The sequence below is a fragment of the Papio anubis genome, chromosome 5 (genome assembly GCF_008728515.1).
Source record: "Papio anubis isolate 15944 chromosome 5, Panubis1.0, whole genome shotgun sequence".
In the NCBI taxonomy this organism is placed as follows: domain Eukaryota; kingdom Metazoa; phylum Chordata; class Mammalia; order Primates; family Cercopithecidae; genus Papio; species Papio anubis.
In genome coordinates this window covers 35812676-35839755 of record NC_044980.1, presented here as the reverse complement: position 1 = coordinate 35839755, position 27080 = coordinate 35812676, and the positions used below count along the sequence as shown (strand labels likewise).

General features: G+C 33.3%; 1 protein-coding gene across 9 annotated transcripts in view; it reads right to left on the bottom strand.

Moving 5' to 3' along the window:
• Positions 1–27080, bottom strand: part of NIPBL (NIPBL cohesin loading factor) — a 193021-nt gene that overhangs the window by 60498 nt on the left and 105443 nt on the right. For 7 of the 9 annotated variants that reach the window (XM_031666111.1, XM_021939290.2, XM_031666114.1 and 4 more), the window contains 7 exons: positions 17522–19147; positions 8012–8194; positions 3251–3448; positions 2929–3000; positions 2739–2828; positions 1235–1338; positions 657–743 (listed from right to left, as the gene is read on the bottom strand). In XM_031666111.1, the coding sequence (XP_031521971.1) occupies positions 657–743; positions 1235–1338; positions 2739–2828; positions 2929–3000; positions 3251–3448; positions 8012–8194; positions 17522–19147 (2360 nt within the window). The remainder of the gene's footprint in view (positions 1–656; positions 744–1234; positions 1339–2738; positions 2829–2928; positions 3001–3250; positions 3449–8011; positions 8195–17521; positions 19148–27080) is intronic. The other 2 variants (XM_031666109.1, XM_031666115.1) reach the window with 2 other exon arrangements.

The window sequence follows — 27080 nt, the reverse complement described above, 5'->3', positions numbered from 1 at the left end:
TATATTATTTCTTCAGGGAAGGTCAACAAAAAGAATTACTACCTATCATCTCATAAATCAAAAACAAAATTTAAACATTCATACAATTACATAAGGAAGAGCATAAACTAAAGAACGGTCCCTGAAACTGACAAAAATTTTCATGTCTTTACTGTTCTTTATGGCAAAGCTGTGAATTGACAATGTGTAACGTTAATTCTGAATTACTAAAAGTTTTATTAGCAATGCTAATGAATGTAACTAGTAATTCATGGTAACATGTTCAAATTAACGAAATGTGAAATTTCCCCTGCACATGAAAGTCATTTGTGAAAAAATTCACATTAGTCCCTCCCTAATGCACAGATGATAGATTCCAAGACCTCGAGTGCATGCCTAAAACTACGGATAGTATCAAACCCGATATACACTATGTTTTTTCCTATACATACATACCTAAGATAAAATTTAATTTATAAATTAAGCATGGGAAGAGATTAATTACATTAATAAAAAATAGAACAACAGACTGTAATAAAAATCATTCACCTACTTTCAGCTCACAGTTGACTGTAGGTAACTGAGACCATGAAAAATGAAACAATAGAGAGGTGGGGGACTACTATAGATCTTAATAACATTAAGGGTAAAATTAACAGTATGGATCTTAAACTTACATGATTTAACAAAGTAGAAAGCTTTGACCCATCCTGAATATTCTTCTCCAAGATATTTAGGACTTTCACAGTTTTGTCAGTTGAAAGCTAAAATAGCAACATAAATTCTTTTATCAATCACTGGTAAAAGTTATATACTATTCAAGAAACAATCTGTACAATTATTCCCTTTGAGCTATGGAGGAAATAGCATTGTTACCCTCTTAAAGAGTAAGAAAACTTTCCCACTTAGAACTTCTACTCACGACCCTAAATGACTAAAGCAAATGTCAAAGAAAAATGTAATGTATTTCTGCATTTAAATAATCTAAATATTTGAGAAAACGAAAAAAAAAAAACTCCGAAAAAATTAAAGTCCATGCCCTCTTTCAATGCAGGAATATGATTCTCTTTAGAATAGTTTGTAGAATACTTCTTTTATTCTTTTGTAAAAAACAAAAAAATTCATTTAGACTCTCAGAGGTCAATGAGTTTTCTTTTTACTATTTACATAAATTTTATAATTTACCCTGAAAACCTTAAATTAATTTCAAATATTTCTATGAGGTAAATTTATACATTTTATTTTGGTGAGATACCTTATCCATTATACCCATTGCTTTTATTTTAGCGGATTCACTGCCAAGTTCATTAAGCTGATGTTTTCCTAATAGCAGTTCCTGAGGAATTTCATCATCATCACCTGCAAAATCAAGCCAAATAAACACAAACTTTAGGTAAACGAAATAGCTCCAAATGTCAAGCTTAACTTTCTAATAAAATTTTTAGACACACAAACTAAACAAATAACAACCTAAGAGGCCTCTATATATAAACCTCAAGTAAACCCGAAATGAAAAAGGACAGAAATTGAAGTCAGATTTATGACAAAAATGGGAACATGAGATAGGTATCTTATCTTTACTACTTTAGATACACTCTTGACTCTTTTCAACCACACACTCTGCCTCAGGACGGTGACCTGATCGGACTACATCAAGAGTCTCCCATGCCCTCTGGCTTTTGTTTCGGTTTGGCCAGTAGGGTGCCCTGTTAGAAGATTAAAGAGTGTAAGGTCAAGTATTTCTATCTCTTACTCTTTGCTTACAAGGTCTCCTCAGGCTGGCTCTGTCCCCTGACCAAAAGGTATTGCTTCTTTCAAGGCAGCCTACTCTACAACTTTTTTTCTTGCAGAATGAGTTCTGGTGACTTTTCTGTAGCCTCACTCTTTTGGTTTAAGACTGTTAACCTTGGGTTCTGGTACTATTTTGCCTCCATCTTTTTAACTGGTCTCTTTGTAAATAACTCCTCCTCATATTATCCTAATTTGAGAGTGCCCTTTGTCCTTTTGGGACCCTAAATGATACAGAAGACAATTTCTCAGCATAGAATTGCAAAGTTTTAAAAAAGATGAAACTGACACTCTAAATAATCAGCAAACAAAATGATAGGCAAGTAATTCTCACAAAACAAATAACTTATTTTACCAGCTGAAGGTGGCATAAGATTGTTAAGAATAGCTCTATACATTGTAAGCAGTGTTTTTATAAACATATTTTAATATTTATAGATGTAATCTTTATGTCATTGTAAAAGTAATATATGAATATAACATTAATCCTACTGTATTCTAATTGGTTTACTATTTTGGTTTCCATATTAGAATCTGTATTCCCTAAAGCCAGGTGTTCGGGTTTTACTTATTTTTGCATCTCTAGCACTTAACATACTACTGGCATACAGTAAGTATTCAATAAATATTGGTTATTAGAATAAATGAACAGAAGAATAGATGCTTATTTCTGCATATTTGCTCCTATCAGTACCTTCATTATCCAGGGTCTATTCAAGCCTCCTCACCTGCATAAAGACTTTCTTAATTACTCTAACTTATTCAGGATTCTTTAGATACTATTCAGACTTGATTAATTTATACTTGAGATTTGTACTAAAGTTTTTAATTTCTTGGTAACAGACTAGATTTGACTTCACAACTAGATTTCGTTTCTTGATAGCACGGAGCATGCCTCTGTATCCTCTGGAGTAACTGACAGAAAGTTAGACACTTAGAGTATGGGTAAATGTATTTTAAGTTGATTTTACCAAATGCAGTAAAATCCATATCTTCCAAATTATCCAAAATATTCTCTATCGAGGCTGTGAATCTCTTAAAAGTTGAAGAGTCCATCATTTCTGCAAGAGAGAAAAATACATTCATTATTCTCACATTCCAAGTAGACATGTGAAGCTGAAGAATATGAATAAAAACAAATTAAATAAACTAAAGTGTTACCTTCAGGTGTTAGTTTTGGTTCATATGCTTTCCTTTTCTTCTGTTTTTCTTTTTTCTTCATTTTCCTAGCAACTAAAATGAACAAAAAGAAGTACTGAAATGCAGGAATGACAACTTAAAATAATTCCATTTTTGTTTCTAGTTTTTTTCCTGAATGTTAAAGACTTAAACAATAATCACTGCTCATAGAAACTAAGTATTTTTGTCTTAATTGAAAATTAGTTGTTAATTAACTCATAAAAAGATATAAAATATTCTTCAAAGTTAAAGCCCTAAATTTAAATTGGTTTATGTAAGAAATCCGTTGACACTGATGAATTACCCTCACTAAGGCTGGGAGGAGGAGAATAATCTTCCATGTCAGAATCTGATGGACTTCGGTTTCGATAACGACCACCACCTGAACTCCTTCTTCCTTCATGAGAGTGGCCACTTCTCCTATGATCCCCAGAGCTTCTTCTGTCACGCTCTTCATATTCCCAAGCTTTATCATCATCTTTTTTATGTCGTTTCCTAGAGGCTAGAAGCAAATCCCCATGACAAATAATTTACCTCATTTAAAAAGATGATTAAAACTTGTACTTTACAAATGAACCACATGGGGAAAAAAATCTTCATTCCATAGGGTCTAGGAAATTCAGAGTGATTTTGTCTACCCAGAAGTTTAAGTTATGATATAGAAAGAGTATCACTAATTTTAGCACAATCTACCCAGATTTTAAGATCTTTACACGAACTCAGTATTTATTCCTAATAAATACAGATAGAAAGGTTCTTAAAATTAAACTATGGTGTTCATTTCAATGACATTTATTCAGCAAGTCAGTAAGGGTTATACCTAAACTTCAAGTTTAATTGAGGCTGTAAAACAAACTATGTTTAGGAATTGGATGAAAAACAGAACCACCTTAAAGCACGTAGATTACTGATGGGGAGCAGGGTTTGGAGAAGTCAAATTTGAGAAAGTGTTACAGAATATAGGTAACCATGTACACCATCAATTAATAGCTAAGTTAAACCCACAACTCAGTGATAAATTCCATAAGCCCTGGAGACCTAACATGACAAGCCTACAGAGATAGAATAAACCTGTACAGTTGTAAATACTCACATAATGAATTCAGTTCTCCAACAAAAGGCTTGCTTAAACCCAAGAAAAGTTTCTAAGCTTATGTATGCTTCATAAGCATGATTATATATGTTACCTTCAATCTTTTCCCCATCATTTTAGCATTCTGCTAAAATCACCCGTACTGACAGGAGCCTTTAGGCAGACCTGGCAAACAGATTTCATCTGACACATCAACTCTCATCAACTGGCAATAGCTGCCTAGAATATTATGTTGAAAATAACTCTGAGCTCTGAGAAAGCATCATAGTTCAGCAAGAAAGACTGATTAGAAATGTCTGCAGTAAGAGCTGGGGGGCACTATAAGTGACAAATATTTACCATGTCTGTTCTAGGATGTAGTAGGTACCACCAAGTTAAAACCAGCGTAGAGAAGTGATGTGTCCTACCTTGAGATCATATACTGGTTGTTGTTGTGACCACTTGCTGCTGACAATGATAAACTTTCCAGTCTGTTATTTGACTAGCAACTGCTCTTTTCTGAATCCCTAACTATGATAAATACACAAATACTTAAGACAAATGTTTTGCTTAAGTCCCCTACTTGGCTTAGATGTAAGGATGCCAACCTCTGGCCCAGGTGCTCTATGCTTGTGCCAGTGTCTTCATGTGTGGGTAATAAATGTCTACACTCTGGCTAATCTTATTCTTAAATGCTACCCTATCTATTCCTGTTCAAGAATCTAGTTTGGTTTCTGGTTCTGGACTCTTCTAGCCAATCTAGGGACAACATGGCAGGAAAAGGTCATTATGTTTCCTCTTCTTTATGGTCACAGGCTTGGAGAGCAAAAAGGTTCATATAAACCACAAATGTAAATGGATATAAATATCTGGGATTTTCTTCATAATTAGGTATGAATTTGGTTATGAGGTATGTGAAGAGTGATAGGACTGTTCCTCTTTTATGATTACAGTATGCTCTAGTATATTCCTTTAGTGACAACTTATTTCATACACTAATATAAGTAGGCTGTGTGTATGTATTTGTGAGAGAGAAACATGTCATTTCTATATAGAATTCCTCAGATTTTTTTTCACAAGTACTGAAATGCCTAAATTTCAGTACTTAGGGATGGCAACTAATAAGCAAACTATTTCAGAAAGCACTATTTTCTCACAGAGGCAGAGAAGAGGTCTTGCTATGTTGCTCAGGCTGGTCTCAAACAATCCTCCCACCTCGGCCTCCCAAAGTGTTGGGATCACAGGCATGAGTTACCGCACCAGAAATTAGTATTTTACAACCTCAAATATGACCTGCTTTAGTCTTTGTACATTTTAATTAATTTCATAAATCCATTTCAAGCATTCAATCCTATGAGTAGAAAATGCTTGAAAAATCTTATAGTGGTTTGTAATTACATAGAATATGCTGTATTGGTGGTAACTATCCACAGATCTTGTAAATCTTTATTTCACATTCATCAAATTTTAGACAATTTAGATAAAAATGGGGTGACATTAAAAAAAAAAAAACAACTTCCATAACACATTGTGTTATAATGAGGTTATCAGGATACCAACTCATTGTGGCTAGTTTATTCTTTCTCCATTTCTCTCATTACCTTGGAATAAGCAGGGGAGGGGAAAGGACTCAAAAGAGAGGTATGTAAAATATGATTTGGGTGTTCTCTCTCCTCTCTTTCCAAATTTCACCTATGTACCTCTTGAGTTTCTTACATCGCCCCTCTCTCCATTTCCCCCAGGTACCCAGTGACCTTATATTTGTGCTATGGCCATCCAAATCTGTGTAGCCCAACTTTCAAAGTTATCCTTCAACATTTTCCCCTAACCTTCAACAAAACTATTTCCTTGGTTTTAGATTTTGAGAAACCAATTTGATTAAACTGTTAAGTTTCAAAAAGTCTCTCTCTCTCTTTCTCGAAGCAGCATAATGCTTGCAACTTAATGTTCTCATAATAGTTTCACATTTTGTATTGTGCTATATTTTCACTACACTGTTTCTGTTGTGGTATAACAATTGGTTGTTTATGTGAACAACCATTTGGACTTCTTTCACCACTCAAATCAGTGGCTCCAGTGTCCACTTTTCTATAGTTACTAGTATAGAAATAAGTGAAGAAAAACAGGAAGCTACTCTTGACATCTCTTTAAAAATCTAGAGAAACTTTCCTTTCTTCTAGCAGTGGGTGAAGCTCAGGTTCTTTAAAATAAATATTACCTTTCAATATAGTTGGGCATAGATATAACAGGATCCATGGCTTTACAACGAAGTACATGCCTCCATAAGACGAGACAAAAGCTTTCATGATAGAAAGCAAGGGGAAATGAATGGTGGCTGCATTGGTGACAAACATGAGGGATGTGTGGCTCTACTCTCCACTATTTTATATTTCATGGAGATTTCTGATTATGTTATCCTTTCCACTTAACTGTGAGACAGCTTCAGAAATCTTTGCAATTGAGTAATGGAGGCAGCCACTATCCGTCAACTGGATTTGAAATGTTATTTGAAATCAAACTGGAATTCAGGGACTCCTCCTTCTTGGCTATTCTAGGTATGGGTGATATGTTTATTAGAGGGAAAGAGGCAGAGTGGTAAGGCATGTATATTAAAGGGAGTGAGTTCCTGGGCCCCATGTTTCTTTTATCTTCTCACCTTCCAGAGCTAACCACATCCCCATATGACCAAAATGTCTGATCGTAATAAAAAAAATTAACTTTAGCCATTTTAATATACTGTGTGTCAATACATTTCATAATACAAATTATAACAATTATACATGATTAAATGTTGATTAAGTTTGCTGTATATTTTATTTCACTTTTAAAACCTTTTTCAGATTTGTTCAGTATCATAGTCTACTGCTCATAGCTCAAGAGCTCACAATTAAAAAAAAATCAGTAAATTAACATTAAAAACTTTGGAGGAGGTGAAGGGCTTCCATCAGCAATATACATTTAAAAATGGCGGCATGCATCTGTCCTTCCTGCCCTTGCTTGTCACACCTCAATCTATGGACACTAGGTGGAAAAGGTAGAACACTGGTGGTCTTCCCACTTCTTTTGGTCATTATGACTAAGTCAGTTGGCACACAAGTGAAGATCTCCCATAGTCTGTTTCCACTGAATGCCGTTTAAGTCAAACAAGGTTGCTGACCCCTCTTGGCTAGGCTCAATTCTCTTGCTCCAGAAGAAGGAAGATAGGGATAAAAGAGAAGAACTTTTTCAGTGGACCAGTAGGAAGACAGGCGAGGTATAGCAAGTCTAGTGCAAAGACAGGTGATCACAGTGTTGTAGAGAGGTAGCTGTGTAGTGAAGAAGCCAGCTCTGGAAAACAGTGAAACAAGGGAGGAATTCCAGGACACAGCTGGGCAAAAAGGAGAAGCCAGGTCCAAACCACAGAGATAATCTGCAATGTGGCTAATCCATTCATAATTTAGTGATAGTATGGTTTTAAATATTTCTTCATCTGGCTATCTCCTACGTGTCCTTCAAGACTCAACTCAAGTGTCACCTCTTCCAGTAAGCATTCCCTGAGCCCCCACTCTGATTTTGATGCCAATCCAATGTGTTCCCATAGCACCCTGGATTAACTGTTATCACTGTACTTTTATCAGCATACTGCAATTATTTATTTACATATTTCCCCCATTAGACTGAAGGCTCTTTGAAGACAGGGGCCATATCTTATTTGTATTTTTACTCTCAGTGTCTAGCATATAATAGGAGCTCAATATATGTTTGCTGAATGCATACAGACACATACCTACCTGTGTTTTAAACTTAACTGTAGCTCATTTAATATTTTTTCTTGGTGCCAACTGATCTCATCTTTCACGCATTTTTAAAGTGTAGAGAAAAAAACTTACTATACTGCGTTATTAAGAATTAAGGTGACTGTGCTCTTGCTAAACCCCCAAATTATAAATGAGAAAAACACATCAACCTGCTTTTAAACTCTAAAATAATAACAAAGAGTTCTGTGATACTTACATTCAAAAGCTTCATCACTATCATTATCTTCATCTGAACTGATTTCAGCATATTTTGGCTTTTCATTAACTGTGCTACGCTTGCGTTTGTTCATTTTCACACGTTCACAAAGTGGCATGGTGGACTCAATTTCTGCCAGGAGTTCAGGGGGTAATTCTTTTAACACTGATTGATCTATACTACCTATTAATGAAAGGTAAACAAAAAAAAAAATGTAAATCTGAAGATAAAAGGAAAATTTTAACGAAATTAGCACAATAAAAATATTAGTATTTATGTTTTCTTTTTTTTTTTTTTTTTTTTTTGAGACGGAGTCTAGCTCTGTCACCCGGGCTGGAGTGCAGTGGCCAGATCTCAGCTCACTGCAAGCTCCGCCTCCCGGGTTCCCGCCATTCTCCTGCCTCAGCCTCCAGAGTAGCTGGGACTACAGGCGCCCACCGCCTCGCCCGGCTAGTTTTTTGTATTTTTTTAGTAGAGACGGGGTTTCACCGTGTTCGCCAGGATGGTCTCGATCTCCTGACCTCGTGATCTGCCCGTCTCGGCCTCCCAAAGTGCTGGGATTACAGGCTTGAGCCACCGCGCCCGGCAGTATTTATGTTTTCTAAGTCACCTGTTTATTTTAATAGAACACAACTATAATACTCTTAACCCTAAAGTGACAATATAGTTAATATATATGTATGTGTACATATATACATATAATTATGTAACAACTTTAAAAACATGACACCACCACAAAAACGAAGGGTAATTATATAATAAATTTTTGATATAATGCCTTCAATTTGTCTGCATTGACTTAAAACTTTCTGAAACTAGAGATTCACTGACATTTGCAAACGGATTTGCGGTAAGAGGTACACTTCACATTCTTGGTAATACATAAATTTTGTCTTCTGTAGGTCTGCAGTAGTTTGAATCTAATGTTACCCCTCAATACAAGTGAGAAGTGCTGGAAGACACTTACCACTCCTCCTCCTTTTCTATGATCTTGGCAGTTGTGTATGGTGGCTGAGAGAAGAGCTTTACATATGCTTTTACCTATCACTGTCTATTTGAAGGCATGGTAATGCCTTTAGCATTATGGAGAACTTCTTCAAACAGACAAATCAATATATACAATTTAACTGAAGACAAGAGAAACATGTAACATAGGATAAATAGATGACAAATATTTTAAAATATAAATGTCTGTAACTGAAAAGTACATTTCAAGTACTTTTAGAAAATTCAAGTTCATATCTTCCCACGAAAGAGTCAAGACAATAAAAAATAAGACAATAAGAGCCATTATACTACTTAATCCTACACACATACACACAAACACACACAAATAGTTCTTACGAAGAAATAAACTGTGACTATCTTCCTGACAGTTTAAAAAATAAAGTAGAAGTAGAAAAAGCTACTTATTCAGGATTATTTGTCCTTAATGATTACTAAAGATGGCAATTTTAGCTTCCTTTACTTACTTTGAGTGGAAGTATAAAAAGAAAAATCTTACCTGATGAATTTTATGAATTGGGAGCAAAGAGTACCTTTGTGGTTTACAGCAGGAAATATTAGTAACTTACAATCAACATTAATACTATCCTTTATAACATGCAAATGATAATAGCGCTTATGTAAAGAATAAAAATTAATTATGACAGAAAAGTAAATAGCTATCAAGAAGATTAAGACAATACAATCAAATAACTCAAGATGGAGATATAAAACATTAATCTTAATGGAAGAATAACCTTTTAATTCTTTCAAAACTTTTATTCAGTATCACAAAGGAGTTATTTCAGTAACTTTCAGGCTTCTGTTCTTCTAAGGACATGCGCAGCAATAATTTTACCCAACGAACATGCAATACTCATGACTGGTAATATCCCAGACTTCAATTGCTAAGAATTCTAACTAATGTTGAGTTTAACTTCTGTGTCATTTTGAAATCAGGTAATATTTCTCTGTATTGGCTTTCTTAATTTAACTAGTTAAGTTTTATCAGTGAGGGTCATTTTTTTTTTTTTTTAGAATACTGGTAGAAGTAAAAGAAGTCAACTTTAGCTTTGCATTGCGTATCTTCAGCCCCAAACTGAACACATTTTGCAACTCATTTAAAAGTCTTTGAATGAATATCTCTACTTCAGTATGTGTCTTTTTGATGGAACATCATGTTTTAGAGTATACATCTTCCCTTTTCCACATGACCTACATAATATTAAGTACATATATGGATGGTCAATAGATGCTTCTTGATTGCCTAACTCTGTGGTTCACAATTTCTCATGTTCACTTACAGATATACTTGGCTGGATAGTTCCTGAGTTGCTATATTTGAGAGACAAATGAGTACATTTCCAAAATTTTTAAGAATAGAATTTTTTTTTTTGCAGTATTTGAAACATTATGATCTTTATGGTTTTATAAATACAGATAACCCAAAGTATTTGGCCTTTCATCCATCACGGAATTTTTGTTTTTTTTAAAGCAAATGTTACCTAAGTGATTGTTCTGCTTAGATTAAGTCCACGTCACAGACATACTGACTTGATACTAATAAACCAGAATATTTTCCTGCAGATAAACACACAATAATCAAAGGTTAAAATATGTACTAGTTCTTGTGCTCTCTCTGCAATGGATTATTATGTTCCCAGAGCAAGGACTCTGCTCTTTTTCTTTTTTAAAAAATTCCTCACAATAGCCAAACACAGACAACCTGTGCCTTATATTCGATAAAGCAAGTATCAACATTTATTAACAGTAGTTTACCCTTTCTTATTCCTTACATTAACGAGAATACTATTAAGACCTCTAGCATTCTCCAGATCATTTTAACTTCTGTAAAACTTTGAAAGTTTAAACAACATAATTCAAAGGTCAAAAGTTTTATTTCTGAAGATGACCCAACTTTAAAGAAAAAAAATCCAGGAATCAATGTCTCTACATGTATCATCCTCCAAAAGTGAACCCTGTTTCATTTTGAACAGAATTGTCTATTCCACAGGTTTCACACATTTTCTGAATTAAACACATCCTTTCTTCCATTTCATGAAGAACTTTATAAATGGACTCTGCCAGGTCCCTTGATTACAAAGATAACAAATAAAATGCATGACTTTCCCATATTCAGGCCTGGGATCTTTAATATGACATCAAGGATCTGGATAACCCAGTCATTTGGAGGCTGAGATGGGAGGATTGTTTGAACTCAGGAGTCCTAGGCTGCAGTGAGCTATATTAGCACCACTGCACTCCAGCCTGGGCAAGAGAATGAGACTCTGTCTTTAAAAAAATGAAAGGATCCTGATTTGGATAACTCAGTTTAAAAAAAACGAATAAATAGCAAGTACTTAAAATTATCTGTATGACATACTTGGTTATGTTATTTCCCCTGAATTAGTTAATAATCCATTAAATACAAACATAGAGTCTTGCTATCTCTTAACATATGATGATGTATTTTAGGGATTGATGATTTTAGGGATTATTGTTGCTTGCCAAGTTATTTGTTCCTAAAAACTTCAGACTACTAGTGCTTTATGATTGTCTCTCCCCTAATTTCTTTTGTCCTGCTTTATTCTTTAAATCAGATGTCTGAATTCTCATAAAACTTTATGTTATTGGCTTGATGAATAACGTCATTTAGTCACAATTTTGTGAGATACCAAGTTTTCAGCTTCTGTACATATTTCCATTAAATACAATGCACTCTATACTCTGGCTCTAATATGGCTAAAGAATACATTTACTCCTAGATAAGCTACATTTAAGTAATCTTTGATTTCTATTATAAATCACACAAATCAGCACTTGCCAGATTATTAAAACCAGAAATCATCAAAAGATTTAAAGTCCCAAACATTGATTTGATAACAAAGTGTTTTGTTTTCTTTTTAAAACAGGAAAACAACTCTGAGATAGAAACAAATCACCTAAACTAATAAAATCTTTGGGGCTGAAGCTTTGGTCAATGGAAACAAGTCATGTTCAGAAAAAAAACTAAGAGCCTTACATAAACCTCCAAATATTATAAATCCTAAAAAACAAAAAAAAATCTTGGGCAGGCACAATGTAACAGTTCAGTGACAATTCTTCCATTAATCTACCCATATAACACAGAAGCACCAAATGGATCTTCAACTTCAATTAGAGGTAAGCGGGGGCAAAAAAAAAAAAAAATTTCAATACTGCATATAAATGACAATTTACTACTCATTATGTAAGTAACAACTTACTACTCATTACTGAAAAGTAGGGGGCAGGGATCAAATGATTCTTTCCTTGATATGTATACACGGTGAGAAAAATAAATCGTGGCAGTAATATCTTTAAATCTACACTGAATATAAAGTGCAGATACATAAAAAGATTTGTTTTTAAAAATTGCTTTCTTCATTTAGATAAATTCAATTCAATTAGAAACTGAATGACTGTACATTCCTTTATATAAAAAAACAGACCGCTTAGCTTTTACTATAACAACATTCATTTTGGTTTTTATAACTGTATAAAGCAGGAGGGAAATTGGTTTCTTTATTTTAAAAGTGAATGAATCAAGCTTTGAAAGGTTAAGACTTATTCAAGGTTTTGATATCAGTTCTCTTTGTACTATAATTTATAATAAGTTTAAAAGAGAATTTTTAAAAATTGACACATCAGAAGCCAGAAAATGCTAATATTTTTATAGGCAAGACAGAGAGATCCATATTAAAAAACCCATTTTATTGGTATTATAATACTAGTAGGTATTCATACTCTTTAATTTCGCATCAGGCCCTTGTAAAGAAGGGTTTCATTAACTTTTTTTTAGGATATAAGAGGGAATTCAGTATGTCAAAGATAATTTCTTCATAAACAGACACAGGTTCTTTCAGAATTAGTATTTGCTAGCTCCTTAGCTGTCAATTATACACCTATTTCTACAGATACAAGAACCCTATAGAAACTACATTTTTGGGCTGGCTTAAGAGATGGAATGGAAAGGAGAGAGAACAGCTTCAGCAAACTTTAATTTTTATAAAAAGGTTTCTACGTAATGCATTTCTTTTAAGCAATATTTGTATGAACAATCTATTAAGCATAATTTGGAGCAAAAATTTCTACAAATGGAAATGAGTACAAATTTTCAAAATACTGCTCTAAAGTCACAAGAGCTAGATATGGATTACGCCAACTTCTGTAATAAACTTTCTCTAAACATTTCCTAAAGATATCACTGATATGAATGTCTTTATAAAAACTGAAAATTCGAGTTTTTTAGAAAGGTATTTTATAAAACTGTGCAAATGAAGCAAAATAAATTCCCACTGCAGCATCATTAAATATTATTCAATATTACAATCTACCTTAAAGAAAACACACTAAAAATCCTCAATTTAGGAATTAATAAACTATGCTATAAATTCACTCTCAGAAACAATACTTTAAAACTTGCAGAAGCTGAGGATCCTAAACACAATCTAACTAGACTGGTTCAGTGCTAAGTAAAAGGCAACCAGCTGATGACAGTGATCAGCATTTAGTAGTGTAACTGTAACAGTAGATAATTGAAGTGACATAACTGTCGCTAGTAAGGCCTACAATCATTAGCTCATCAAGTGAGCAATATAGGCTAATCACTATTGACTATTAAAGCCGCCAGATACATCCCCAGTGAAGACTACTTTCAGAAACTGCTTTACTCTTCAGTTTAAAGGATGATGTCAAATAACAAATAATACGGATATTTCTCGAAAGCACTGAGTCCACATAATGGAGAATGATATACTAGTTGGAAAGAAGAAGGGGGAGAGAGAAGGAAAAATGGTTTCCTTAGACATAAAGCTATTTTGAGACACTCTGGAATTTAAAAAAAAAAACAAACCCAAAACAAAATCAAATGTTTGTAATTACTGATACTAAGCTGTTAATAACACTGAAGGCACATGTTAGTTGATGATTATGCCAATCTTCTTTTTTTTTTGAGATAAGAGTCTTGCTCTGTCACCCAGGCTGGAGTGCAGTGGCACAATCTCAGCTCACTATAACCTCCTCCTCCTGGTTTGAAGCGATTCTCCTGCTTCAGCCTCCTGAGTAGCTGGAACTACCAAGTGCCTGCCACCGTGCCCAACTAATTTTTGTATTTTTAGTAGAGGTGGGGTTTCACCATGTTGGCCAGGCTGGTCTTAACTCCTGACCTCAAATGATCCACCTACCTTGGCCTCCCAAAATGCTGGGAGATTATGCCAATCTTAAAGGATCTCATAACTTTATTATTTTAATTTAGAGACACTATACATTAGGGTAATATTCTAATAAAATTTTTAACAATAAAATATTTTTTGGCATGTAACATACTGATCGAAGTATATTTTAGTAGAAGATATTTGAAGAACTTAAAAAGAATTCTACAAAGGGTTACGTTGCCTGACTGCCCCCTCCACCCCTCCTACACAAGGAATAAACAAGGTGATGGAAAGATAGGGAAGTTGACAAAGCAGGATAAGAATGGGAATAATATTAATCCCATGTTGTAACTGCTGTAGATCAAAATAAGTGTGATAGAAAAACTAAACACATAATACTATAAGCAGGTTTTCTTTGGATCTTAACAAAAAATCTAGGTAGTTGACAGGGTGAAGAAAGTTACTACAATATTTAGGAAGCAGGATTCGACAAATAAGTAGCTCTTGAGCTAGGGTGTATTGATGGGAACATAAAGGATGACTATCTAATTTTAATCTGTACACAAAAGCTTTTCCTGAAAATGGTGACAACATCGTCTCCATTCAATAGCCATTAAGTATAATTTTATTATGTATGAAGTATTTTGTTAGGTACCAGGGATATAGACATATTGCCACAGAAATCAAATCAAATGTAACAATGCCACTTTACATTTAACATGCTCATACAAAAGACAAAAATAAGTAATCTAAAATAGGAGTAATAAATCTGTACCTCTATCACACACTCAAAATTTATCAGCTTAAAATATATCCTGAAGAATGAATATTTTCTATATGAACAACTGGTAAAATATTTAAAAGATGGAAATTTATGGCTTTTCAATTTTGGCCCTAGGAACCAACCATAAAAGTATCCCAGCAATATTCAGACTAATTCCTTTACTCAGAAAATCATCAACACATCAAAATGTGATTTTCTGTGAATCTCCAAAGAAAATCCCAATATATACTACAAAGGGCAAGTAATCTACAACTGTGCTTCATGTACATGCAATTAAAAAAATCCACAATTAACCAACTCTGCTATTTAAACTGAGTAGCAAAAATCTAAAATAAAACCAAAATTAGAACATTACTTAAAAAAAAAAAAAAGATACGGATCCTAAGACATAAATAAATTAATCCAAAAGATAGCTACACGGCATCCTGAAATGAATTTAAGCACTGACATAGTATTTTTTGATGAAAAGGACTGTTATTGTAATTGCAGTTACAATAATATATGTGTATATATACAGAAACATGCACATGTACACATACATACACATCACTCAGACACTCAGATAGCTTACTTACATACTAACATGACCATATCAGGTATATACATCTGCATTAAAAGTATACTATCAGAAACGCATTTTGGTGCTAAAAACTTATTCATAGGCCATATTACTGCATGTGAAAAAACCAGGTGAAATAATACAGCAATTACTAACTAAAAGCTATATTCACTTCTGGATGTTATTTAAGGAGTTGTAAAAGACTCTTTGTTAGAACAGAGTTTAGAAAGCAAGGCTAGGGTAAGCTGAGAGGGGAGGGAGAGAAAGATGGTCCAGATCAAAGGAACAAGAGGGTACCACTTTCCATCTTTCACCTGACTCTTCTAAAATTGTATAGCCATACTCTTTAGTTTATAAATATAAGCTACTCCCAAACTTTCGCTAAAAAATTTTAAAGAAAATCTTTACCTAAAAGAAAACAAATCTAGTGTTAACTCCCGCATTCTACAACCTCTTTCATATTAACAAGTAACTCTGAAAAGACACATTCCAGTTAAATAAAAAAGGCTACTTATTGAGGCTGATGTCTTAATTGATTTTTGGTCTAATTGCTATAATCTAAAAATTAAAAGCTTCACTCAAAGAACACAAATATTAGTAACTCAGAAGGCAATATTTTTTCATTTTTGTAAGACAAAATCAAATAAATTAACAGTGAAGAAATGAATGTTGACGAAGACCAAGCAAGAATAACAACAGATTAGCCACAAGTCATTCTTTGAATAAAGAGTTCTTTATAATATGTTTTCAAAGAGTTTTCTTGGTAGACAAGTTACAACAGCATGTTATGAAAACAATAACCACACACTTTTCATATCTCCTAATGCACTGCAGTGCTATGCAATACAACTTTCTGTGATGATGCAAATGTTCTGTTTTGTCCAATACGGTAGCCAATAGCCACGTATGACAACTGATGAAATGAACTTTCAATTTTAGTTAATTTAAATTTAAATAGCCAAAAAAGGTAATGGCTACCATCTTAGCCAATGCAATTCCAGATTTCATATACTTGGTTATATATAAGTTTAAATCTAAATTCTTAATAATTCTCTTTCACAGAAGGAAAACTCAAAATCAAATAAACTCTCAGTTCTATTGCCTTCACTACACCTCAATATATTTAGACTGCATGGACATGGTGGCTCACGCCTGTAATCCCAGCACTTTGGGAGGCTGAGACAAAAGGATCGCTTGAGGCCAGGAGTTCGAAAGCAGCCTGGTCAACAAAGCAAGAAGACCTCATCTCTATTTAAAAATAAAAAAAGTTATTTTAAATACTTGTGTACAAACGGATACAAAAGTATATCTTCTGCACAAATGGTCATTATTTTTTGGCACTTAAGACATTCTTCTCCCTTTGGAAATAATCTTACTCAAGTAACCAGAGAATTTAACTCAGAAACCATGCAAAAATAACACCAGTCCCCCTGCCTCCCACAAACTTACAATTTAACCAAATTTAAAAAGTAAGTACCGTTCCCTATTACCTTTGCATAAACAAGGACAAAAAGATATGTTTTAAAAATATAAAACATATTTAACTAACCATCTCCCCAACAAAATGAAAAATAACCTTTTATATAACTTTCTAAACTATACAAACTATTCATCGATAATTAGCTCAAACACAGGTCTGTAAGAATATAGTATTGTAAGACTATAGAGAGTTTTTAAAGACAGCTATTTTAATACAACATTCACTTGATTAACATAAGAAATAACGAATATAAGAAATAATTAAACAGCCAAATAACTTATCTCTGTGTAACCAAATAGCAGTAAGATTCATAACTACCTTGAGTAGTGGGTGGGAAGAAAAAAACTGTGGGGAAAAAAAAATTCATCGGAAACCTTTATCTATACTTCTGAAAAAAATTTACTGTTGTTTGACATAGATGTTATATTTTCACGTAGTAGCTTTCTAATTTTTGTAAATTTCCTTTTTAATACTTAGTAACCTTAGCACTTAAAATTGATTATATTATAAATGACATCAGTATTCTTACCTTTATTTGACTTTGATGGTTTATTCTTGATAGGTTTAAGGGAACTTCTTGATTTGTCCTCTCTATCTTTAATAAGTTTCTGAACATCATCCAAAGACAGTTTTTGTAGAACAACTACAGGCTTAGCTCCTTTATTTAGATCTTCAACTAATCCTATTTTTTCTACTTTGTCTTTCTGCTCTCCTTTCATTTCCATTTTCTTTGTTTCCTGAGTAACATTGCCATCTTTATCCCTCTTGATTTTCGGAATGACAAAATTTTTCAATGCACCAGACCTGCCCCCCAACAAATAACTTGGAAATTCTGCCTTATTGTCAGGGTGTGCTTTATTAGTGTCTACTTTACTCTTGTTACCCTCTGTCCTTTTGTCATCTTTACTATTTGGTGATTTAAAACCAGGTTTATCAGATCTTGATTTATTAGAATCTCCTTGTTTAACACGAGGACTGTCAGGTCTTGATTTTTGTTCCCCAGAAGATGGTCTTTCCCTTGAGTCCCCTGATTCATGCCTGTGTTTTCGTTCTAGTTTATCAGTTTTTGAACTATCAGATTTAATGCCATGTTCATTTCTACTAGAGGATCTCAATGTTTCCGGTCTTCGAACCCTAGACTGATCTCCTCGATGTCGCTCTGATTCACCCCTGTCATCTGATTTTTGTTTATTATCATGGTCACGTCTTAGTGACTCAGAAATAGATCGCCCATCAGGTCTCTGCTTTAAGGCTTCAGCTCGTTCTGATTTTAACCGAGGTGAGTCAGATTTAGTATCTTGTTTATGTTTAGACACTTCAGGTTTTTTCTCTGTAGATGGCTTTCCAGAATCCCTCCTATTGTCATGCCTGTGTTTTGGTGTTTCAGGTCGCCCTTCATTTTTTTGCTTTGGAGTTTCAGGGCGGCTTTCACCTTTTTGCTTTGGAGTTTCAGGCCTTCCATCACCCTTCTGTTTTGGGGTTTCAGGACGCCCTTCACTCTTTTGTTTTGGAGTCTCAGGCCGGCTTTCACCCTTTTGCTTTGGGGTTTCAGGCCTTGATTTTGTTGTTTCTGATCTGCCATTATTTTGTTTGTTGTCATTTGGTTTTGTGTCAGACAGTCTATTTTCATTTTGTTTAGGCTCAACTATGGTGCTCTCGTTTTGTTTGCATTCAGTTGTTCTGCTCTCATTCTGTTTAAGTTCTTCTGTTTGGGTCTCAACTTTAGTTTCTAACTTATTTTCAGTTGATTTTGTCTCCACCAATCGGTTTTCATTTGGTTTAGATTCTGACAATCTACTTTCACTTTGTTTCATTTCACTCTTTGAAAGCTCAGGATCAGACTTTTTCTTAGGTGTCTCAGGATGGTTTTCTGGTGTAGATTTAAGATTTCCAATAACATCTTCCTGAAGAACAGAAATAGGTGCATCATTACATTGTTTGATTTCTTCAGGCTTTTTTATGGAGTCTGAATCCTGAGTTACAGAAGCCTGAGAGTCCACTCTTCCTGCCTGATGAAGATCAATGCTAACCATTAATGCTGGCCTTGACCCATTTCCCGTAGAACCCGTCTCCTGAGAAGCTGGTCTATTACCTCCTGTAGCACCCCCAGCCTCCTGTGGGTAAGAATCTTGTTTTCTTTTTTTCAAAGGCTTATCTGAAATTTAAAGATAAATATTCGATATCAGTAATAGACATGTATTCTTATCTTATTAAAAACCCTATGGATGTTGTTTATCTTTTTTAAGGTTATGTTTTAAAAATGGAGTAAATGCAAATGCACATATGCATACATAAAATAGTAAGCATGAATGACACAATACTTTGAAAACCAAGGTTTGAAGAAATATGTTTGAGAGATTTCAATAAATACAGTAAAAAGAATTTAACTGCATACTCTTTAAGGATATAAATAAGTGTAAGAATATAAAATGGATAGAACTTATAATGTACCAAATACAAACATATATTTATGTTCATAGATGTTAAAGATAAATCAGATTCTTTCCCTAAGAATAAAACAACCAGTTATAAATCATAGTCTCACTCAGGTTAATTTTAACTGTTAGCGAAAAACTATAAAGAGCTCCAAATCTGCCAACATACCAAACAGGAAATATAAGCTTTTACTGTATCTAAGATAAGTATGGAAAAAAAGAAATAAAATAGATACCATGCCATTGGAAAAAAATGAGTTTAAAAAATGAATTTAGTAATCTGTCATTTAACTTTAATCAATAATTCAAATTCTTTAAAGTGTTAAAAGAGTGAAAGGAGTTTAAAAGCTAACCACAATGTTAGATAGAAGTAAATTTAAAATAAGGAAGCAATAGATAGCAAAGGAATAGAAAATTTAAAATCAAGAAGCAACAGGTATAAATTAGAATCCTGTCTTAAGCAACTTCCACTGAAGAAAACTGTTCCTACTCTTCAACATAAAGTTATAATGTTCTAGGGGTCTATTCTGGTCTCGGAAAGAAATAATTTACAGTATTATTAAATGTAAAGACACACACACAAACACAAATTCACCATTGCAATAAAATGTGAAGGTATTTTTAACATCTATATATTTCTGTGTATGATTCCATTTCTGACTTATGAGGGTGCTAGGTCATTTTCTGTAAATTAAATCTCCAGTTAGGTCTTGGGAATAGTTACATTATAGTACCTTGAGGTTTGGCTTCCTTTTGTTTATTTGCTGAGCTTGAGTATGTTTTAAAAATCACTCTTAGTTATTTTAACAAGACAATCTCTAGATTCTCTTGTAATATTCACTAATGTGAATATAAGGAAGATGGTATCACAAGATTAAAAGTCAAACTGACAACTGAAAAATGGCTCCTTATTGTTAAGAGAACCAAGTTGCGATTTTTTTTTCCTAATGGTAATGCTTCTTTTATATAGCAAAGTTCCAGTTTTCTTTTTAAAGTGGGAAGTAGCAGTTCTTGCCAGTTTAAAATCTAATCAAATGTAACTGCAATTTAATTAAGATATTTGTTAGTTATATTTTGTAAAACTAAGTCCTTCTGCTCCTTCAGTTATCCAGTCAAATCTAACACCACACATGCTCCATTTGTAAACCACCACCATAACAATTCTAAAGTATATTATCATTAGATTGTTTCCACCAGCTAAAACTAACATGGTAAGAATTTATAGGAAGCTTTCTACGTCAATACCTTAAAAAAGAAATCAGAATACTAAATTTACGTTTATTGAATCCTCTTTTAGAATCTTCTGCCATTCAAAAATCATCTTTATGTTTTGTCACAGGGCAAACCAATTGATATCTCATGAATAAGATGCTTTATCAATTTATACTTATCCCTTAAACTTTTATAAGAATCTAGAAATTCAAACAGTATAACCTAAGATTTCTATATTTTTGATGAAATATGCTTTGTAAAAGTAACTAAAATGGTAGCCTAATCATACTTAAGATGTACAATGACATAGGTCTCTGGCATCTGAAGATTTAAGATATCTATGGCTCACTCTTTTATGCAGTGTCTTCAGAAAAACATTAGCATAACTTAGAGGGCTGACTTTTAAAGGATTACAAAATACTCAAGAGTTTATATATTATTAACCTCAATCCAATTTATCTTAAGACATTAAAATGAAAATTTGGCAAATACAATAACAAATATCTTAATTTCAAAGAAATGATATATTTTTATTTAAACTGAATCCTATGATTATTTATAACAAAAAATGTATGAAAGTATTTGCACACAAGTAATTAAGATTGGGAAACATCTTACCATTTTTTTCCACTATATATAAAATGCTGTTAAATACAAAATTTTAATCATTCAACTACTGAAAAGTACTTTACTCCTGTGAAACCTGGAAAATTTTCATTATTGTGGCAAGGATTCTTAGATATGTTAAGAGGATGTATGTTCTGATTCACTTGGTCTGATTCAATTCCACCATGAGCTTACTCCTTATAAAGCGGCTCTGAATCTGTACAGGTCACTTTTGTTCAACCACTTTTGTTATGAGTCTTCATTACATCATAACCACCTAATAATCATGGAAAGCCATCTCTATGAAGAATCATTCTGGTATTTAGGACAGTGATTACCTGTAAGCCCTCTTCAGCACTAGGAACCATAAGATTAGCTATTAGAATACATATATTCCTAAAGAAAATGCATACAAAAGGATTATCGTAATCTCAAAACCAACACTTGTCATCCAGATGCTGGTATCCTCAAAATAAGATCCAGCCCTTACAGAAATTCTAAACTCAATTATGCTTACAAGAAAAACAAACTATACCACTTACTTAAATCTACAAGTGATATATGAAAACACTTAAAGCAGAAAGCACAAAAATTGTGTATACATGGTGGCCAATTAAGTACAATGAAAACACACCACCCCTCAACCACAATACAAGCTGAGTGGCTAATTGTCCTATTCCTTGTACCAAATCCCAGTCTCTTATTCCAAATGACAGTAGGTAATAACTGACTTTTAACAAGGGCTATAGTGCAAGAATATTGTAACATTATATAAACATTAGTGAAGCTGAGCCATTCCTTATACTTGCTAACATGGAAAGTGGACCTTAGGAAAAGATGAAATAGGCAAAGATGAACAAAGGAACCCCCTCTTTGACAAAGGAAAGCAGGAATTTTCAGCACATGAAAAAGGTATTAATATCTAATGATAGGTCATCTCAGAAGCAAAGAAAGATGAATAGCCTTTTAAAATTAATTTATGTAATTAGAGACACTAAAAGTATGAGCAAAAAGATTGAGAAAACGGTCCTTTTGGAATATTATAAAATATTAGGCTACAAAGTTGCCTTATCAGTGTATATATAGAATTGCTCAAAGAAGAGAGAACAGGACAAAGGGACATAAATACCTAACAGCTAGAAAAACGTCCTTCTTATGCAGAACAAGGGTACAATAGGGTCTGCCACAGCCTAGGTAAAACATTTCTTAAGACTATTCTATCCCTTTACTTGAATTCCACAAATATTCTACATTTGTTGAATTTTCTAATCTTATTTATAAGGTATAGTGTTTTTGATTCCTGGTTATTGAGTGGAATATTTCTCTCACAGTAAATGAATATATTGGCAAACAAACTTATACCCTAAAGTAAAACTAGTAGGCCAAATAGTCCTGCCTGTTCCGTATCACCAGTAACACAACAGTTGTAAAAAAGTCCTCAGTGACAAATGTTTGAATACATTAAATGTTGACTTTAACATTTAGTCTTTAATAAGTAAAAATAATGGTAACTAGGGACAAATTAATTTCAAGGAAGTATTTCATCTCTTAAGGACTCTAAAACCACCACTTCAGAAGAATTTTGCTTTTATTTATGACCTCACCTATACCCTTGGATCAATATATACACCTTTAATCATCGCAAAATCTCAGGGTAACTTCTTATATCACAAATACTATCCCATCACGCAATGCAGAAACTGAATGCAATATGCCAAGTTCAAATCAAAAGGGTTAGGTGGCATCTAAGTTCCAAAAGTTTTCAAATACAGTCATGTATTGCTTAACAACAGGATACATTCTGCGAAATGCATTGTTAGGCGATTTCTCTGTTATGTGAGTATCATATAGTATATTCACATAAACCTAGATGATATAGCCTACTATGGACCTAGGCTATGTGGTATAGCTTATTGCTACCAGGCTATAAACCTGTACAGCATGTTACTATACTGAATACTGTAGGCAACTGTAACACAATGGTAAGTATTTGTGTATCTAAAACATATCTAAACATAGAAAAGGTAAATATACAATATTATATTCTTATGGGACCACCACTGTATTTAAAGTCTAGTGTGAAATGAAACATCATTATGTGATACATGACTATAAATCCACGAAATAAGAGGAAAGTGGCTTTCAGAAAACAAGTTAGAAATGACAACAATAATATGAAATCAGCAAAACCTACTTTAATCCTCAGGATATCACCACATACCTGTATTTTCACCAAAATTGAATGTCAACTCTGCTCATTCAACTTTTCAGTTATCTGTAACTATGTCATCATAGATTACAGAAAAAACTATTTAAATAATTGAAAATAAAATATACAAGTTTCTACAAGAACAGTATGTTGTATCTGTTGACTTTGTTCTTTTTTTCCAAAGGAAAGTTAGTAGTATAAAAGAAGTTTGCTAATATACAATTAGAACTATACATGACCCTTATTTTAATTCCATTTTTATAAGTAGAAACTTTGGATTCAACAAATATGATACATAAAAAAAGGTCACCATTCCTCCTCTGTTTTTGTTACTATCAACAACTATTAAAATTCACTTAAAAAGTACATTCTTTTTCAAGAACACATTTTTCCATAATAAAGATTTAAGGTCATGCAAAAATTCAGTTATCAGGGCAACTAACATTTCTTGGTCAGGGAACTGTAATATTGTATGTTTCTTGCAAAACTGACTATCCTAAGATTCAGGAATTTTGAACAGGTTAATAAGAAAAGCTGAGTAATATTACTTTTTTCATTTGACATGCATACACTTTTATAAAAGGTTAGAGGAAGAGATGTAATTTGGAACCTATGTATTTATTTCCTGAACCTCACACGGCAAACTAAAGAGAAAAGGTACAAGCAACATTTCATCCTTAGTATCAAAACTTTACTAGTTTAAAAAAAAATTCCAGAAGTCCTACCCAGAGCAATCAGGCAAGATAAAGGAATATTAGGCATCCAAATAGGAAAAGAGGAAGTCAAATGATCTCTGTTCACTGATGAAATGATCTCATACTTAGAAAACCCAAAAAATTCCTCCAAAAGACTCACAGACCTGATAACTTCAGGGAAGTTTTAGGATACAAAATAAATGTACCAAAATCAGTAGCATGTCTATACACCAATAACATTCAAGCTGAGAACCAAATCAAAAACTCAATCTCATTTACAATAGCCATACACACAAAATAAAATACCTAGGAATACATTTAAACAAGGAGGTGCAAGAGCTTTACAAGGACAACTACAAAACACTGATAAAAGAAATCATAGACAACACAAACAAATCAAAAAACATTCTATGTTCATGGATAGGAAGAATCAATATTATTAAAAATGACTATACTGCCCAAAGTAATCTACAGATTCAACACTATTCCTATCAAACTACCAAAGTAATTTTTCAAAGAATTAGAAAAACTATCCTAACATTTATATAAAACCAAAAAAGAACCTGAATAGCCAAAGCAATCCTAAGCAAAAAGAACAAAGCTGGTGGCATCATATTAGGAAACTTCAAACTACACTACAAGACTACAGTAAGCAAAACAGCATGGTACTGGTATAAAAACAGGCATACAGATCAATGGAACAGAATACAGAACCCAGAAATAAAGTCACATACCTAAAAACAACTGATCTCCAAGAAAGTTGACAAAAATAAACAACAGAAAAAGAACACCCTATTTAATAAATGGTGCTGGGAAAACTGGCTAGCCATATGCAGAAGAATGAAATGGGACTCCTGCCTCTCACCTATACAAAAATTAACTCAAGATGAATTAAACACGTAACTCTAAGACCTCAAGTGATAAAAATCCTAGAAGAAAACCTGCAAAAAACTCTTTTGGGACATTGTCCTAATTAAAGAATTTATGACTAAGACCTAAAAAGCAAATACGACACAAAGAAAAATTGACAAATGGGGCTTAATTAAACTAAAGAGCTTCTGTACAGCAAAAGAAACCATAACAGAGTAAACAGGCAACCTAGAGAATGAGAGAAAATATTTACAAACTATGCACTCAACAACAGTCTAATACCGAGAATCTATAAGGAACTCAAACAAATCTACAAGAAAAAAACCACCCACTAAAAAGTGGGCAAAAGACATGAACAGACACTTCTCAAAAGAAGACATACACACAGCCACCAAATATTTTAAAAAAATGCTCAACATCATTAATCATCAGAGAAATGCAAATTACACTACAATGAGATGCAATCTTAGACTAGTCAGAATGGCTATTATTAAAAAGTCAAAAAATAACAGAGGTTGCAGAGAAAAGGGAATACTTACACACTGTTGGTGGGAATGTAAATTAGTTTAACCCTTATGAAAAACAGTATGGAGATTTCTCAAAGAACTAAAAATAGAACTACCATCTGACCTAGTAATCCCACTACTGGGTTTCTATCCATAATAGTTTCTATCCAACTATTTTATAAAAAAGACACCTGAACTCATATGTTTATCACAGCACTATTCACAATAGCAAAGTTACAGAATCAACCTAAGCGTCCATCAGGAGTGGACTGGATAAAATGTGGTATATATATACCACGGTACACAATCATAAACAAGAGTGAAATCATGTCCTCTGCAGCAACACGGATGCAGTTTGAGGCCATTAGCTACCCTAAGTGAAATAATGCAGACAGAAAATGAAACACTACAGGTTCTCACTAATAAGTGGGAATTCAACAATGGGTACACACGGACATAAAGTTGGAAACAACAGATACAGGGGACTCAAAAATGGAGGAAAGAGGGAGGGAGCCAAGGTTGAAAAACTATCTAATGGGTACTATGATCACTATTTGGGTGATGGGTTCATTAGAAGCCCAAACCCCACCATCACACAATATACCCATGTAACAAACCTGTACATGTATCCCCTGAATCTATATTTTTTTTTTAAAAAAAAAGACGAAGAAAAAAATCCCAGCTCCCTAGCCAGTAAAACGAAGACTTCTAGCAATCTCTTTATTTGCATCTATATCTGATTTACATAGGTTGCAAACATTGTAGTATAACAATTACTAAATACAGTCCATTTTTTTCAATGACATTAAAATGAGCCATCATGACAGGCAGGAGATATAATATTAATCTTCAGCGTGTTTCTTAGCATAGAAACACAATTATCTAGTTATGATCCTGTCAAATACTGAACACATCATATATAAAAATCAGCTCTACCCAATATCAAGAAGTTTTATCATTACCAAGAAATAAAATATAAGAACTGAAAATCAACCTAGAATATTTTAATCATAAAATTAAATCATAAAGCATGCTTTTGGTCTGATCAAATGTGTATATGCATTTATATAGCAATCAAATTCATCAATTATATTGCTAATTTCAACCACTGATTCATCAGTCTCTTAAAACATGAAAGAAATTTTGTACACAGTGTATACCAAATTACTAAGAACTTACTAGGGATTTATTTTTATTTGATTATGAAGCACAAGGAAAGCTCATAAATTCATAGACCAGGTATATCTTGAAACTCCATCCTAACATACTAGTCAGATAAAAGGGAACACTTCACTGTAATTACCACCAAAAGACCCTTAATTTCTAAGGTTTGCTATTTAATATTAACTTTCCATGATTTGTTTACTAAAAAAATTGACATTATTAAGCCAGTAGGATCATAAACCAAGTGAAGTATCTAACTGCCTAATAAGCATACACATAAGCTTTTCTTAAATATACCTGTTCAAAATAATTCTATAGTACTTAACCTTGTTTCAGCAGAAAAAAATTTGAAGGTGCACAACAATATTAACATAACTTGTGAAGTATACAT